Source organism: Phalangium opilio, unplaced genomic scaffold (genome assembly GCF_054372755.1).
Source record: "Phalangium opilio isolate 3A_F unplaced genomic scaffold, DU_Popi_V2 ptg000045l_1, whole genome shotgun sequence".
Taxonomy (NCBI): domain Eukaryota; kingdom Metazoa; phylum Arthropoda; class Arachnida; order Opiliones; family Phalangiidae; genus Phalangium; species Phalangium opilio.
In genome coordinates, this window is record NW_028324168.1 from 4,163,063 (window position 1) to 4,180,210 (window position 17,148).

A 17,148-nucleotide genomic window follows, 5' to 3' on the forward strand; every position below is an offset into this window, starting at 1 on the left:
GTAATTTTCCCGTCATTCGCGTTGGCGCGATGACGTGAGTTTTCAAGAACCAATGAGATGCTGGTTGTAATTTAGAGGCGGCGGGGATTAACTCTGGACCTACTATACGTTTGGACTGGAGATAAAGCTAGAAATATGGATGGATGAATTTATACCTTCTCCCTATTAAACTAGATATCACTTCTTGATTTAATATCAAATGAAATAGAAAATTTAAATTTTTTTTGTCTAAATGATATTGTTTAAGTTGTCTATCTATCTAAACGAATATCGTGTACTTTATTCTAAAAGATTAATCTTTTGGTTTTAGATTTTTTAAATTTTTTTTTTAATGTAAGTGTGTAGGTTTTGTTTCTAAATTTTTTACGTGTGTATATGTGTAGTTTCAAAAGCTTCCGAGTAGTGGAAAGGGGGTTGACTGACTAACAACTTGTCTATAATTTGAGTCCAGGTTTTTCCCTAACTTAATTATAAATGCTTTAAAATTTTCCAAAAAAGTCTGTTATATCAAAAATTTTATTTTAAAATTCAAAAAGTCAACAGAAAATTCTCAAAAATTTTAAAATCTCTTGAAAAACCTCAAAATACTAAAAAAAAAATGGCTTGGAAACTTCCTAAAGCTTCTTAAACTTAGTTAAAGGGGCTGTAAAGAAGGCACCGGCGGGTGGGTAAAAATTATTTGAAAAACGTCAGAGCCACGTGACCGAGGAGAGGCGTGGTTCAAAGAAGCTTAGTTGGTTTTATTTCGAAAACTACCACTTAAGGGAATTGGCGCTGCAATCTCACGAAAAACAAGGACTAGATGTCCAGTTCCACTCCATGTGGAGTCTTTGTATCTTGGCATCACGTGATGTCTGTGACGTATTTCAAATAATTTTTACCCACCTGCCGATGCCTTCTTTGCAGTCCCTTTAAAATATGTTCTGAAATCTCAAAAATATCTTCCCAAAAGCTCCCTATTCTCTAATCTCAAAAATATCTTGCCAAAAGCTCCCTATTCTCTAATCTCAAAAATATTTTCCCAAAAGCTCCCTATTCTCTAATCTCAAAAATATTTTCCCAAAAGCTCCCTATTCTCTAATCTCAAAAATATTTTCCCAAAAGCTCCCTATTCTCTAATCTCAAATATCTGTTCAAAATTTCTTCCTAATTTCTTTACAAGCCCCTGATTTACAAAATTACTAAGACGTCCTTATTAAAAACCTTAAACTTCAAACTAAAGACAAGCTAGTTAGTAATTAACCAACCCCCTTGCTAAAAATTACGTTTGGTGCGAGTGGAAAAGTTTAAGACCATACAAAAACTGTTTGTTTACTCTCATTTCTAATCAACCCTTCCCTTTTCTTCATCAAAATTCAATTATTCTTATTTCAAATATATATATTATTATATTTCCATTAATTTCAATATTAATCGCAAAATTAGGCTCTGCTGGAGATCTGGAGTTAATTTGAATAATATCTATAAAAGTACAGGGACTAATTTATTCATTTCAAAATCTTCTTATTGTTGAACTTGTAAAAATAAGTATAAATTTTATTTTCAGGAGAGGAATTTTGGGACCATTCTTTCTATTGTTCTACTCTGCTATGCTATTTAAGAGCTAATTAACTTAATTATTAGAGAGCTGTGATGCCATATATATATATGCTTATAAATTAAATTTTGAAGTAACTGGACACAGTAGGGGGGGTAGAAAAACAACCAAAATTAATTAAGAGGGTAAAAGTTATGTTATAATAACAATTATTTCTTTCTTTCTTTCTTTCTTTTATAAGTATATAAAATATTATATTATACTAAATAATTATTAAAAAAAAGAAGTCTAAATAGTAAATATGCCTTTTCATAATGACTCCATTATGTTTTATATGTATAAATATTGAATTGTTACGTTTGTTTTTTCTTCTTAACCATTCCCTCCCACCCACAATTCCCTTAAATTTTGACGTACTTTAGTCTGAAAATTTTAGAAAATGGCGATTTATTTGATTTCTTTCAAACTTGTTGATGTTTTTTTTTTGTTTTTTGGGCCAGCCTTAATTGCTGGCAATAATTTTATTTAAGTTTATCTTCCTTCCAGACCACACCTTCCCTTTTAAAAAAATCACGTTGCTAAATATCATGTTGTGGTGGGTGGGTTAAGTGGTAAAATTTTGTCTTTCTTGATTTAAGCTTTGTTTTGGGTTTTTTTTCCTTTTTTTTAGTTAAGTGACATTAGCTTCCTATTGTTTTTTAAATTTTAAGACTTTTTTAAAGCCTATAAAAATATATATACAGTCTCCAAGTATCTCATTCTCGTTTTTGGGCCCATTTAAAGTCATCGGCTCTGGGTCTGCATCCTGTCAGGTACTCTATAATCCATTCTAAACTGGACCAAAAACGGAGCTTCTCCAGAGGATAATTGAGCCAGCCCGTTGTTATACAGAAATAAGTTTCATGGGGGGCTACATGGTGAATGCGATGATGCAATCTTGGCAAAACTACGTGCCAATCTTGCAAAATAGTTACCCAACGAGGAAGGCCAAAATAGGTATGAGACCATTTATGGATCTAATCGCAAGAATCCCAAGTTAATTAAAGTACTTGTAAATACACTAAAGATTGTGGGTCATATCAGGGTTCATACAACTTTTGGAAAACTAATTTCCCTGAGATTTATGGGAGGTTTTTCCCCATATACTTTCCTGAATTTTCCAGGTTTTTCCCCGTATATGGAGTATCCTATGGAGCAAATGTTAACGAAGGAGGTGGGGGGGGGCAAATATGACTATTACATAATCAAAGGACATCCCTGTATCTCTAATATAACCAGAGTTATGAGCCTCCAAGTATAGTGTAATGTTAATCCTATGGAGGGTATGTTCACGAACATTTTGCTTAATTACTCGGCCCCTGTTTGACGCAAATTTCCCTGATTTCCCTGAATTTTACTAAAAATTCCAAATTTCCCTGAGGTTTTTGTCAACTATTTATTTCCCTGATTTTTCCAGGTTTGTATGAACCCTGCATATGTTAAAAAAAAAAAGGGTTCCCTACTTGATTTGTTAAAGCTATAAAAATGGCTAATAGGAACAGAAAACAGTTCCAATTGTAGATCTCTTGGACCTTTTCAGTTGAATAATTAAGGTGTTGATAGAGCATTAGCGCGAGAACTGGGATGGGGACCATGAAATTATCCCCATTTGTCTCCACAAAATCATGTCGAGTAATAGATGTGGGATCTATATGATGTTCTCGAAATGGACGTATAAATGCCTAATTTTTTAGGTGTAATTGTTAAAAAACCTCTCAGTAATTTAGATAAGCCTAATTTAGATCAAATCCTACTTTTCCAAAGACTGGTAGCTCAACTGAACCCCATGTATCCGCTCCCCAGTGAACTAACCCACTTAGAAAATCAGCTGTCAAAATGCCAGCAACTAAAAAACCATTTTATGTGTTTTAGACATAGCAACCTAACCTAACATAACTATTTTCTGAATCTGTTATATAAGGAGGGTAATAATAACTTACAGGCTGCAAACACAAAAGAACTCCACCTTGAGAGTCTGAAGTGATAGATAAGGAAGATAAAGTTGAGAGCCATCAGAGTTACACAAACTATCACACTAATAATCTCTTGAGTCCTCTTTCCTACAAATTAAAGAAAGGTGACAGTGTATGGGTTTGTATCTCAAGGAAGAAATGTCGACATTAAACACGAAAAAAAGTGAGAAAAGAGTTTCCCCGATCTTAAAAAAGAAATACCTATCAATCTTGACGTTTGACCAGACCCACCCTTTCAACTAATGCTATTTGTTTAAGCCTTGGCTACTTCAATTATGGGTGTAGGCAGCACGGAATGGTACCATTATGTAAAGAGAAAGTGCCTACTAGTATAGCGGTACTTACCCCTCGTATATAAACCGGCCAATTCCTTCGCTCCAGCATGATTGGGGCCCCATCGGGCCTTAGTATAATATTTATTTTCTTTAATTACATCCGAATTAGAATTTGGATCGTCCTCTGGCATAGAATTTTCTAATATTTGCTTCTCGCTTTTGACAGGGGGTAAAAGGTGGCACCCCATTGTAGACGTCATTTTCCTTTTTTAAAAAAAAATATATATCTTGACCACCGAATCCACCCCAAACACCAACCATCAGAGCCGCCCGACGACTGACTGAAGACTTCAAGACGGTCCCGGAAGGATCAGAATGCACTTTCGAAAAGTCACGTGACTTGGGTGCTATAGTCTGCTATTATAAATTGAGTCGGCATTGATTAAAGGGTCAATAGTGCCCGTTGATTGGTCGAAATTCTCTTTTAGTCCCTATATAGTAGTTTCTACTATAAATAGCCCTATATTGTCATAAGAGTTGCAACAATATAGTAGAAAAACTACTATAGTAGATAAAAAACGCCTACATCTAACTATTACGCAACCAAAGAGAGTATAGGGGAGGAGTGGAAAGAGGGGCAAAACTTGTCTCGCTTTTCTACCGCGCATCTTCAATGCGCAGTACCGAGGCATTTCCGTTTGAGACATTAAATGGTATCGTAGGTGGCGCTATTGAGCCGGAAACTCCCTCGTACCGCTAGCCTTGCCGCTAGTATAATTTAAGCGAGACATAACTATTTACGCTTGTGGAGCGGGGGAGCTTCCACTCCTCCCTTATATTCTCTGTGACGCAACTGAGAAGCAAAAAAAAATAAAAAATGGCGGCGTCCGCACCGGTAAAGCGTTTATTTAACCAAATAATGCTTGGAAAAGTTGTCGATTCTTATTCCCCTTTGAAAGAAACGATAAGGGTATTCATCCCACATATGGTTAGAAGCGAAAAATATAATATGGTATGTTTTTAATGATAAACATAAGTTCACAAACACAGAAATCGCTAAGCCTAATTTATATAATTGCACTTATAGTACCATAAAATAAATGAGGAAGTTTTCGTTCATGATCCCAAAGAAGTTGCGAAACCCGGTGATATTGTATTAGTTAAAGTATGTTAATTATTATTATTAAGCCTTAATTTCTACACCCTACACTTAAGCCTAATAATAAAACACCTTTGAGTCTTTGACAAGGGCAAAGTTTAGTCTTCAATCCTAGAAGGAAAACAAACTTAAAGGGGCTTACTTACTTGTTTTTGTTTACTTACTTATTTTTTAAACTTAAATTACTGCAGGAATTACCTCAAAGACTGAGTTTAAAAGTGAACCATGGTTTAGTCAACATAGTTTACCAAAGTGGCAACATAATAGACCCAATTACGGGCAAAAAATGTTTCCAAGATAAATATATCTCGGATATGGAAGAAATAGGCGAATTCATGGGTCAAAAACCAAGATACAAAATTGAAAACTCATCTAAACCCAAAATAACTGACACGGACACGGACGAAACTCCAAAAAAACAACTGGAATAAAATTGTACTTTTTTGAAGTGTAGATAATAAATTTATTATTGTAATAGTTTAAAATATGTTTGGTACTTTTTATCACAAACTTTTTAATTATTTTTTATTTAAACCTAATAAACAACTACTCAGTAACTCTTGTTTGTTTGTTTGTTTAGTTAAGTCTTTTTGGTCAAGAAAAATACTCATAGGCTTTAGCACGTCTTTTTCAATGAGATAGAATTGGTCTTTTTCTCTCTTTTGAGTCTAACAATTAAGCAATTGCCTTGTAGTTTCTTTTTGTAACTAATTGCTAAACATATTTAATTTAATTTATTTAAGTAGATAAGGTGGTTGTTTTAATTTTTTTCTTGTTCGTAACATTATGTTTTGTGTTTTAACATTTAGGATATGAGGTTTTGGGAAAATAATTAATTATAATACAAACCCAAGGTAATACTTTACCATAATGAAGTATTTATAATATACATATGCCCTTTAAGAATGGAAAATTATTAATTAGAACTATATATATGTTCTTTTTGATACAAAATAAAATTGTAATGTACAAAAGTTAAGTTACCCCCTAAAAATTGCAAGAATAAAAATAATTTAGATTAATTTGTTTGCGCCACCTAAAGTAGGGGAAGGAGTAGGAGGAGATTATTGTTTCCAATTAATTAATTATTCATTCTTTTCGTGAGATAAATCATTAGATTCTGTGGTTCCTGTTTCCTTAATAACGGGCTCTTCCTCCTCGGAAGCTTCCAAAATATCGCTACAACAAGATGTGTAGCAAATAATACTGAGAAAACCCAAAGGAAGGCCAAAAAGTAGAGCTGTTAAGACTGGATTGCCTTTCCACATTCCCTTTAAAAAAATAAAAAATAATTTATTAAGCCTTGGTAACCCTAAAATGTAGCAGACGACATAAAAATTATTTATTATTAAGCCTTGGTAACCCTAAAATGTAGCAGACGACATAAAAATTATTTATTATTAAGCCTTGGTAACCCTAAAATGTAGCAGACGACATAAAAATTATTTATTATTAAGCCTTGGTAACCCTAAAATGTAGCAGACGACATAAAAATTATTTATTATTAAGCCTTGGTAACCCTGAAAAGTAGCGGACGACATAAAAATTATTTATTATTAAGCCTTGGTAACCCTGAAAAGTAGCGGACGACATAAAAATTATTTATTATTAAGCCTTGGTAACCCTAAAAAGTAGCAGACGACATAAAAATTATTTATTATTAAGCCTTGGTAGCCCTAAAAAGTAGCAGACGACATAAAAATTATTTATTATTAAGCCTTGGTAACCCTAAAAAGTAGCAGACGACATAAAAATTATTTATTATTAAGCCTTGGTAACCCTAAAAAGTAGCAGACGACATAAAAATTATTTATTATTAAGCCTTGGTAACCCTAAAAAGTAGCAGACGACATAAAAATTATTTATTATTAAGCCTTGGTAACCCTAAAAAGTAGCAGACGACGCAAGGCAGCCATTGTAGGGTACTTACAGATAGAGTACTTGAAGCTTCATAGTAAATTCTGTAAACTCTGTGATAAACTGTGTCACCACCAAGAGCCTAAAATAATATAAATTAATTGGTTAATTAATTAATTAAGGGTTAAAGTTAATTATAAATTGTAAAAAAAATTAATTAATTAATTAATTAATTACAGTTGCTTTTCCTTCCAATATTTTATCAAGAAGTTTAATTATAGTTTGTGGTGCCGGAACTTTCTCTTTTTTACCCAAAGTTGGTAAATAATACTCGTAAGTTTTTGGATTAACAACAATAAGACTCGGTACTTTAAGGGATTGCATCGCAACTGAATTTGCAACATCAGGTTGAGCCAAATATCCAAAGAGAAAATGTTTGTGGTACAAATCACGGTTGTTCTTGGCAATTGCTTCTAAAGTGTCTTTCAATCTTTAATTATTTGGGGAGAAAAAATTAATTATTTAAAACTAATTAAATTTAAAATACATACTCTTCCATTTTGAGGGATAATTTTCCAATAGCATTTTCTTCAGTTATAGCCATGACTATATATTTTTTGCTACGTAGCAAGAGATGAAAATTTCCACTCGTTATCCTGGCAAATGTCGGAAATCTCTCATCGTTGATCCAATCCACCATAGTTTCATTTAAAACATCAGGATTGCTTGCTGTTTGTTAATTAATTTAATTATAATAATTAAGTTGATTAAGGATTTTGATTAATTACTTTCAGGTTTAACAAAGGGGAAAGCTGAATCATCTTTAACTACGTAGACTGTGGTTTCATTTGGTGCTGGGATTTTCAATTTTGAGACGCAATTAAGAGTTGTGGTGTAAAATTCAGCAACAGCTTGATAAATTTCGGCGTGATCCGAATACATTTGTTTTAGGGCAACTGAATCTTCATTAGCATCGAGACTAATGAAGACAAAAAATGGTCTCTTTTCTTTAAGGACTGTATCAAATTCTTTACATTCTGTAATATGACGAACTGTTGGTCTAAGAATAAAGGGTTATTAAATTCAATTATAATAATTAAATAAATTGAAGTTAAATTATTAATTAACTTACCCATCTAAACGTTTAGCAAATTCAACTAAATCTTTTTTTGTTCTATCACCCCTGTATTCCTGAATCTTTGAGCCTTTCATGCTAATATATCATTAAAATGATTAAATTAAATTAAATTATAAAAGATTTATATTAAGTTATTTAACTTACAATAAGAGGGTGGGAAAGCCACGAACTCCAAATTCTGTAGCTACATTTGTAAATTTTGTACAATCTACTCTCCCAACTCTAATATCAGTATTGTATAAGGCCTGCGCTACTTGTTGCCATACTGGCTCTAGTTTTTTACAGTGACCACACCATGGAGCGTAAAACTGTGTATTTAATATATTAATTAACTTTACATATCAATTAATTAATCTCAATTACCTTGACAAACCAAGCACCTTCTTGTTTCACTTCTAAAAATCTATTATAGGTAAAACGCCTTTAGGCCTAAAGGAAATTGATATAAAAATCTAGGCTTACCTGTCACTAAGTTCTAGAACTTTATTACAGCTTACGATACATAATAAGGTCAGAAATAAACCTGTAAATGTAAATAAAACAATGGATTTCGTAACATTAACATAATCGATATTTAACAAAACCCCTTTAAGCTCGGCTTCCCACGTATACATTAAAACACTAAGCCTTGGTCAGGAACAAGTGTTTTAAATTTGTAAACTATTAATTATACCGAAATAAAGCATTAACTTACCAAATTTAAAAACTGAACAGTAGCCTTTACCATCGTGATTAAAATTCATCACGAAAATCTGCGAAATTTAATTAAAATACTTAAATTAATTAACGGGAACACAGCGTCGAACGGTTTCACCTAAAAATACAGAAGAATCCAAGGCAGGCTGGCAGGGTTGGAAATAAGGTGGATTTTGTTAGTGGTCCTCGGGACGCACTCGACAACGCAAGCTGCTCGCGCTATAGAAGCCCATTCAATCGGACAAAAAATGCGACTTTTGGACTATGGGCGGGGAGTTTGAAGGAACCCAAACTTAACATTAAGTTCTATGGGAGGGGGTACTAGGTAGGTTTTTGGACAGATCCTTTGTCCTATTCATCCAAATGACCTGAAATTTCTGATAGCATTTTGACGTGTATTGCAACCCGATTATTCTTACAGGCCACCCTCTTTATGGGGCGGCTAAACCTATAGCATCTTCTTTCTTCATTACTAATTTTCTAATTAAGTCAGGAATAATTAGGCCAAAAACAAACAAAGATTTTGGAATATGTTACACTTTTAATTTCAGAACTTTTATTTGATCTAGATCAACGTAAAACTGGGTCCCCTGTAAAATGAATTAACTTTTATAGGAATTGGTTTATGATTTCAGGTTTCGACCTATTAGACAAACATGTTTATAGGGTGGTTTTTCCAGCTATAGGAATCCATAAACTCCGGTACCACTTTTTAAAAGTGGAGAAAAGTGTCTTGAGCTGTTTAGAAGACATTAGTATATTATAATTAACTAAATTATTAATTATATTAGAAAATATAAACAATAAAATTGAGATGCACGCTCCCGCTATATTTTGAAATCTGCTTAATTTCGTTTTGAGCAACTCTGCAGCGCCATCTAGCGGTCTGTGTTTGGAAGCAATAAGGGACGCTACTAATTTGCATAAGTTCGCAGCAAACCAATATTTTTGCATAAGGCCGCCATTTTCAAAAGTTTGCATCCAAAATACTAATTTGCATATTAAGGCAAGTATTTTCAATAGTTTGCAGCCAATATACTAATTTGCATAAAATTCACCAGCAAACTTTCCCATGCATAAGGCCGTTAATTTCAAAAGTTTGCTACAAGAATTCTAATTTGCATAAATTTACCGAAAACTCGATGAAACTCGTGATTTTTTCAAGGAAACCTATTAAGTTATTTACGTTCATAATTTAGCGATTAATGTTATACCATAATATCAAGAGTTTCACAGGTTTCATACCAAATATGTATTTTGCATAAAAAGTATAAAACTAGCAAACTCGATGAAACTCATGGTTTTTTCAAGGAAACCTATTAAGTTATTTACGTTAAAAATTTAGCGATTAATTTTATACCATAATACCGAGGGTCAGAGACCTGCACGGGCCGAGTTTTTCAGGCCCGACCCAAGCCCGGCCCGGTTTTAGAATTTTGAATAAGCCCGAAACCCGGCCCGAGCCCGAGTACATAGTTGGTTTTTCGGCCCGGTCCGGCCCGGCCCGTTACATGCATTAACAAAGCCCGGCCCGGCCCGGCCCGGCCCGACACATTGCACGAATTGAACAGGCCCGGCCCGGCCCGTTACACGTATTTCAGTTGTAATTTTTATATTTCTTTACATAAAATCAATGATTTGAATTCATATTTGCTTTAGCGTCGTGTATTTTTCATTTCTTTTGATAATTGTTCGCTACATTTGTCCTTAGAAGCTTATACTCATTTAAATTGTCTTTCATTTGAACTTTGGATTAAATGATAATCAACAAAAGCCCGGCCCGGCCCGGCCCGTTAATTTCCAAAATTTTAAAAGCCCAACCCGGCCCGGCCCGTTAATTTCCAAAATTTTAAAAGCCCGACCCGGCCCGGCCCGATACAATTTTCAAAAGTGGAAAGCCCGGCTCGGCCCGACCCGATCGGGCCGGGCCTCGGGCCGGACCGGGCTTGAGCCCGGCCCGTGCAGGACTCTGCCGAGGGTTTCCCAGGTTTCACAACAAATTTGTATTTTGCATAAAAAGTATAAAACATGGAAACTCGATGAAACTCATGGTTTTTTCAAGGAAACCTATTAAGTTATTTACGTTCAAAATTTAGCGATTAATTTTATACCATAATACAAGAAGTATACCCCTTCTGATAGTACTCAATCCATCTTTCCTGGCGACCCTGGTTTATTGATTCACTTTCGCGTCATCGGTTCCCACGCTCTGTATCTTGGCGAACGCTCAAACGCGATTCTTTCGAAATCTTCTTCTTTGAATTCATCTGTACGAGCTAGCTTCTTGGCCTCTTCGTGGTTACCCCAATGCTAGGGTCTCATCAAGACGTGTTTAGAAGCTTTACCGCACAAAGCTTTCTAAAGTTGTTAACATAACTATTAACAGAAGTGTCATAAGTTTATAAGATATGTTCCATATGTATGATATTTCCTATACTTCGTAGTGCTAGCAACTTACTCCTCGAGCTAAGCTAAGCTAAGCGAAGCGAAGCTAAGCTAAGCTAATCGAAGCTAAGCTAAGCAAAGCTAAGCTAATCGAAGCTAAGCGAAGCTAAGCTAAACTATGGTAAGCTAAGTTAAGCGAAGCTAAGCTAAACTATGGTAAGCTAAGTTAAGCGAAGCTAAGCTAAACTATGGTAAGCTAAGTTAAGCGAAGCTAAGCGAATCTAAGCTAAGCGAAGCTAATCGAAGCTAAGCTAAGCTAAACTAAGCTAAGCTAAGCTAAGCTAAACTATGGTAAGCTAAGTTAAGCGAAGCTAAGCTAAGATAAACTAAGTTAAGCTAAACTATGGTAAGCTAAGTTAAGCGAAGCTAAGCTAAGCTAAACTATGGTAAGCGAAGCTAAGCTAAGCTAAACTATGGTAAGCTAAGTTAAGCGAAGCTAAGCTAAGCTAAACTAAGCTAAGCTAAACTATGGTAAGCTAAGTTAAGCGAAGCTAAGCTAAGCTAAACTATGTTAAGCTAAGTTGAGCGAAGCTAAGCTAAGCTAATCGAAGCTAAGCGAAGCTAGTCGAAGCTAAGCTAAGCGAAGCTAATCGAAGCTATGCTATGCTATGCTATGCTATGCTATGCTAAGCTAAGCTAAGCTAAGCTAAGCTCAGCTAAGCTATGCTATGCTATGCTATGCTAAGCTAAGCTAAGCTATGCTAAGCTATGCTAAGGTATGCTAAGGTAAGCTAAGCTATGTTATGCAGTGCTATGCTATGCTATGCTAAGCTAAGCTAAGCTATGCTATGCTATGCTAAGCTAAGCTAAGCTATGCTAAGCTAAGCTATGCTAAGCTAAGCTAAGCTATGCTATGCTATGCTAAGCTATGCTATGCTATGCTATGCTATGCTAAGCTAAGCTAAGCTAAGCTAAGCTCAGCTAAGCTATGCTATGCTATGCTAAGCTAAGCTAAGCTATGCTAAGCTATGCTAAGGTATGCTAAGGTAAGCTAAGCTATGTTATGCAGTGCTATGCTATGCTATGCTAAGCTAAGCTAAGCTATGCTATGCTATGCTAAGCTAAGCTAAGCTATGCTAAGCTAAGCTAAGCTATGCTATGCTATGCTAAGCTAAGCTAAGCTATGCTATGCTAAGCTAAGCTAAGCTATACTATGCTATGCTAAGCTAAGCTAAGCTATGCTATGCTATGCTAAGCTAAGCTATGCTATGCTATGCTATGCTAAGCTAAGCTAAGCTATGCTATGCCATGCTATGCCATGCTATGCTAAGCTAAGCTAATTTAAGGTAAGCTATGTTAAGCTATGCTAAGCTATGCTAAACTAAGCTAAGCTATGCTAAGCTATGCTAGGCTAAGCTAAGCTAAGCTATGCTATGCTAAGCTATGCTATGCTATGCTATGCTAAGCTAAGCTAAGCTAAGCTAAGCTATGCTAAGCTAAGCTATGCTAAGCTAAGCTATGCTATGCTATGCTATGCTATGCTAAGCTAAGCTAAGCTATGCTATGCTATGCTAAGCTATGCTAAGCTATGCTATGCTATGCTAAGCTATGCTAAGCTAAGCTAAGCTATGCTAAGCTAAGCTATGCTAAGCTAAGCTATGCTATGCTATGCTATGCTATGCTAAGCTAAGCTAAGCTAAGCTATGCTATGCCATGCTATGCTAAGCTAAGCTATGCTAAGCTATGCTATGCTAAGCTAAGCTAAGCTAAGCTAAGCTATGCTATGCTAAGCTAAGCTAAGCTATGCTATGCTAAGCTAAGCAAAGCTAAGCTATGCTATGCTAAGCTAAGCTAAGCTTTGCTATGCTATGCTAAGCTAAGCTAAGCTATGCTAAGCTAAGCTAAGCTAAGTTAAGGTAAGCTATGCTATGCTATGCTAAGCTATGCTAAGCTATGCTAAGCTAAGCTATGCTAAGCTAAGCTAAGCTATGCTATGCTAAGCTAAGCTAAGCTAAGCTATGCTATGCTATGCTAAGCTATGCTAAGCTATGCTATGCTATGCTAAGCTATGCTAAGCTATGCTATGCTAAGCTAAGCTATGCTATGCTATGCTAAGCTAAGCTAAGCTAAGCTATGCTAAGCTATGCTAAGCTAAGCTAAGCTATGCTAAGCTATGCTATGCTAAGCTAAGCTAAGCTATGCTATGCAAAGCTATGCTATGCTATGCTATGCTATGCTAAGCTATGCTAAGCTAAGCTAAGCTAAGCTATGCTAAGCTATGCTAAGCTAAGCTATGCTAAGCTATGCTAAGCTATGCTAAGCTATGCTATGCTATGCTAAGCTATGCTAAGCTATGCTATGCTAAGCTAAGCTATGCTATGCTATGCTAAGCTAAGCTAAGCTAAGCTATGCTAAGCTATGCTAAGCTAAGCTATGCTAAGCTATGCTAAGCTATGCTATGCTAAGCTAAGCTAAGCTATGCTATGCAAAGCTATGCTATGCTATGCTATGCTATGCTATGCTAAGCTAAGCTAAGCTAAGCTATGCTAAGCTAAGCTAAGCTATGCTAAGCTAAGCTAAGCTATGCTATGCTATGCTATGCTAAGCTAAGCTATGCTATGCTAAGCTAAGCTATGCTATGCTAAGCTAAGCTAAGCTTTGCTATGCTATGCTATGCTAAGCTAAGCTAAGCTATGCTATGCTATGCTAAGCTATGCTAAGCTAAGCTAAGCTATGCTATGCTATGCTATGCTAAGCTAAGCTAAGCTAAGCTAAGCTATGCTATGCTATGCTAAGCTATGCTAAGCTATGCTAAGCTATGCTAAGCTATGCTAAGCTATGCTATGCTACGCTAAGCTATGCTAAGCTATGCTATGCTAAGCTAAGCTATGCTAAGCTAAGCTAAGCTATGCTATGCTATGCTATGCTATGCTAAACTATGCTAAGCTATGCTATGCTAAGCTAAGCTATGCTATGCTATGCTATGCTATGCTAAGCTAAGCTATGCTATGCCATGCTATGCTAAGCTAAGCTAATTTAAGGTAAGCTATGTTAAGCTATGCTAAGCTAAGCTAAGCTATGCTAAGCTAAGCTAAGCTATGCTAAACTAAGCTAAGCTAAGCTAAGCTAAGCTATGCTATGCTAAGCTAAGCTATGCTATGCTATGCTAAGCTAAGCTAAGGTAAGCTATGTTAAGCTATGCTAAGCTAAGCTATGCTATGCTAAGCTAAGCTAAGCTAAGCTATGCTATGCTAAGCTAAGCTATGCTAAGCTATGCTAAGCTATGCTAAGCTAAGCTAAGCTATGCTATGCTATGCTATGCTATGCTATGCTAAGCTAAGCTATGCTAAGCTATGCTAAGCTATGCTATGGTAAGCTAAGCTAAGCTATGCTATGCCATGCTATGCTAAGCTAAGCTAATTTAAGGTAAGCTATGTTAAGCTATGCTAAGCTAAGCTAAGCTATGCTAAACTAAGCTAAGCTATGCTAAGCTAAGCTATGCTATGCTAAGCTAAGCTAAGCTAAGCTATGCTATGCTATGCTAAGCTAAGCTAAGGTAAGCTATGTTAAGCTATGCTAAGCTAAGCTAAGCTAAGCTAAGCTAAGGTAAGCTATGTTAAGCTATGCTAAGCTAAGCTAAGCTAAGCTATGCTAAGCTAAGCTATGCTATGCTAAGCTAAGCTAAGCTATGCTAAGCTAAGCTAAGCTAAGCTATGCTATGCTAAGCTAAGCTAAGCTAAGCTATGCTATGCTAAGCTAAGCTAAGCTAAGCTATGCTATGCTATGCTATGCTATGCTAAGCTAAGTTAAGCTATGCTATGCTATGCTATGCTAAGCTAAGCTATGCTATGCTATGCTAAGCTAAGCTAAGCTAAGCTATGCTAAGCTATGCTAAGCTAAGCTATGCTAAGCTAAGCTATGCTAAGCTATGCTAAGCTAAGCTAAGCTATGCTAAGCTATGCTATGCTAAGCTAAGCTAAGCTATGCTATGCTAAGCTATGCTATGCTATGCTATGCTATGCTAAGCTAAGCTAAGCTAAGCTAAGCTATGCTATGCTATGCTAAGCTAAGCTAAGCTAAGCTATGCTAAGCTATGCTATGCTATGCTATGCTAAGCTATGCTAAGTGTTAAGGTTCTCGAATTCTATCAATGAATACCAAGTCGAAACTAGTCCGGTGCAGTGTATTTTATTTCCAAAATATAAATAGTAATAATGACATAATAATAAGCGAACTTATCACTTAGACAACTTCAGAGAACTGAAACTAGTTGACAATAAAGCAGACTACATTACAGGTCGGGTGAATGTGAAAACGCCCCTAAAGGGCTGAACATAAACTAACCTGAATAAGCCTGTAACCGAGTCTATTTTTATTTTATGCCTACTTTTACACTCCCCTTGACTCGGATACAGAAGACAAGTTTAATTTTATACAAAATTCTATAAATTTTCGTTTGGGAAGTAACTTAGTAAACAAGTCTGCTATATTGTCATCCGTCTTAACAAAAACAAGGTTAAATAAATTATTGCTTATACAATCGCGTACAAAATGGTATCTTAAGTCTATATGTTTAGAACGATTGTTTTCGATAACATTTTTAGACATGTAAATAGCGGCCTGACTATCACTATATATTTTCGTCTCGCGTAATTCTAACTTATCCATGCTATACAGTTCTCTCAGTATGGGCGTCATCCATTGGACTTCTTTCGCTACTTCTGCAATCGCTATGTACTCGCTTTCCATGGATGAGAGGGCCACGCATGCTTGCTTCACGGATCTCCAGAGGATGGGGTTGTTGCCAATATTGACGACAAAGCCGCTGGTGGATTTTCTGTCATCGAGGTCCGAAGCCCATGATGCATCAGTGTATCCTTCCAAATCCATTCGGGCAGTCTTGTGGTAGTTGATAGCGTAACTCTGGGACTCTACAACGTATGCTAAAACTCGAAGGAGATAGTTGTAGTGTTCCTGTCCAGGATTTGACGAATATCTTGCGAGACATGAGATTATGTACGTGATATCAGGTCGTGTTCGTTGTGATAGATACAGGAGGATTCCAACCAGTTTCCTGTAAGGATATTGCTCCTGATCCAATGAGTTGATTCCATTCTGACTCAGCCGCGTTCCTTGTTCTAACGGTACATCGAGCTTCTTTCGAGAGGCTTCTATATTGAATTCCTTTGCTATTTTCGTAATATATCGGGATTGATGTATGCGGACTTCTTCAGGTCTTGTGAAGTCGAATTCAACGCCGAGGAAGTATCTAAGCTGCCCCAAATCGGTAATCTCGAAAATCGTCTGTAACTTGCGAAGTAACTCCTTCATGATATCGTGCTGTCTTGCTATGAGAATAATGTCGTCAACGTAGACAATTAATATCGCTCGCGTGCCAAAACGATATAGGCAGTTACATCCCTGAATTTTCGTGTATCCTAGCTTTCTTAATGTCGAGTCCAATTCTTCAAACCATTTTCTTCCGCTTTGTTTTAGCCCATATAATCCTTTCTTGAGATGCCATACGAGAGTTTCCTTGCCTGGTGAGACGTAACCCTTGGGTTGTTTAACATACACGTCTTCATCGATGCTCCCATATAAATAGGCGCCTTTAATGTCCAGTTGTTGATGGCACCATCCGAGACAGACAATAAATACGAAGACGCATACTCGGACTAAGGTGAAATTGATTACTGGCGCATACGTCACATCGTAATCTACGCCGTAGATTTGTGAGTATCCTTGAGCAACCAGTCTTGCTTTATATTTGGCGATTTTTCCTTTGTCGTCCCGTTTGATTACGTATATCCATTTCGTTCCGATGAGTTTCTTGTCAGCCGGATGTTCTACCAACTCATAGACTTGGCGTTGTGTTATGGTCCTCATTTCGATGTCCATGGCGTTTGTCCACGTATCGACGTCGTCCCTTTGCATGGCTTCTTCATATGTTATTGGGGCTTCTACAATGTTGGCTTCAACATTTGTATCTGAATCAGTCGTTTTCGGTGAGAAATTGAAGAGATTAGGATCGTAAGGTTTTCCTTTTTGCTCCAAATATTCCTTTATTCGTTTCTGCGAATGAAAGCGTT

At 36.2% G+C, this 17,148-nt stretch overlaps 3 protein-coding genes and 1 long non-coding RNA gene across 6 annotated transcripts in view; 1 reads left to right on the plus strand and 3 right to left on the minus strand.

Annotated features, from left to right (window-relative positions):
- Positions 1-2,176: 2,176 nt before the first annotated feature.
- Positions 2,177-4,177, minus strand: Kua (Plasmanylethanolamine desaturase Kua). The gene is made up of 5 exons (XM_089838404.1): positions 3,895-4,177; positions 3,517-3,636; positions 3,331-3,422; positions 3,040-3,258; positions 2,177-2,553 (listed from the first exon to the last, which is right to left on the minus strand). The coding sequence occupies exons 1-5, from the start codon at positions 4,082-4,084 to the stop codon at positions 2,293-2,295; spliced, it is 882 nt and encodes a 293-aa protein (XP_089694530.1). The 5' UTR covers positions 4,085-4,177; the 3' UTR covers positions 2,177-2,292.
- Positions 4,178-4,428: 251 nt separating this feature from the next.
- On the plus strand, positions 4,429-5,541 carry mRpS17 (mitochondrial ribosomal protein S17). Of its 2 annotated transcripts, XM_089838458.1 has the most exons (3): positions 4,429-4,836; positions 4,912-4,989; positions 5,175-5,541. In XM_089838458.1, exons 1-3 carry the CDS (start codon positions 4,702-4,704, stop codon positions 5,412-5,414), a joined length of 453 nt encoding a protein of 150 aa, XP_089694584.1. In that variant the 5' UTR covers positions 4,429-4,701; the 3' UTR covers positions 5,415-5,541. The 2 variants fall into 2 exon arrangements, with proteins under 2 accessions (XP_089694584.1, XP_089694585.1); XM_089838459.1 differs by lacking the exon at positions 4,912-4,989 and having other exon boundaries at positions 5,175-5,454.
- Tmx3 (Thioredoxin-related transmembrane protein 3) lies at positions 5,413-10,027 on the minus strand. Of its 2 annotated transcripts, XM_089838368.1 has the most exons (11): positions 8,793-10,027; positions 8,673-8,730; positions 8,441-8,501; positions 8,342-8,381; positions 8,123-8,286; positions 7,973-8,053; positions 7,629-7,900; positions 7,392-7,569; positions 7,078-7,330; positions 6,914-6,982; positions 5,413-6,254 (listed from the first exon to the last, which is right to left on the minus strand). In XM_089838368.1, the coding sequence occupies exons 2-11, from the start codon at positions 8,719-8,721 to the stop codon at positions 6,069-6,071; spliced, it is 1,353 nt and encodes a 450-aa protein (XP_089694494.1). In that variant the 5' UTR covers positions 8,722-8,730; positions 8,793-10,027; the 3' UTR covers positions 5,413-6,068. The 2 variants fall into 2 exon arrangements, with proteins under 2 accessions (XP_089694494.1, XP_089694493.1); XM_089838367.1 differs by having other exon boundaries at positions 8,673-10,026.
- Positions 10,028-10,652: 625 nt separating this feature from the next.
- Positions 10,653-17,148, minus strand: part of LOC149676876 (uncharacterized) — a 35,533-nt gene continuing 29,037 nt past the window's right edge. The window contains exon 3 of the long non-coding RNA XR_016366633.1: positions 10,653-11,050. This is a non-coding gene — a long non-coding RNA (uncharacterized LOC149676876). The remainder of the gene's footprint in view (positions 11,051-17,148) is intronic.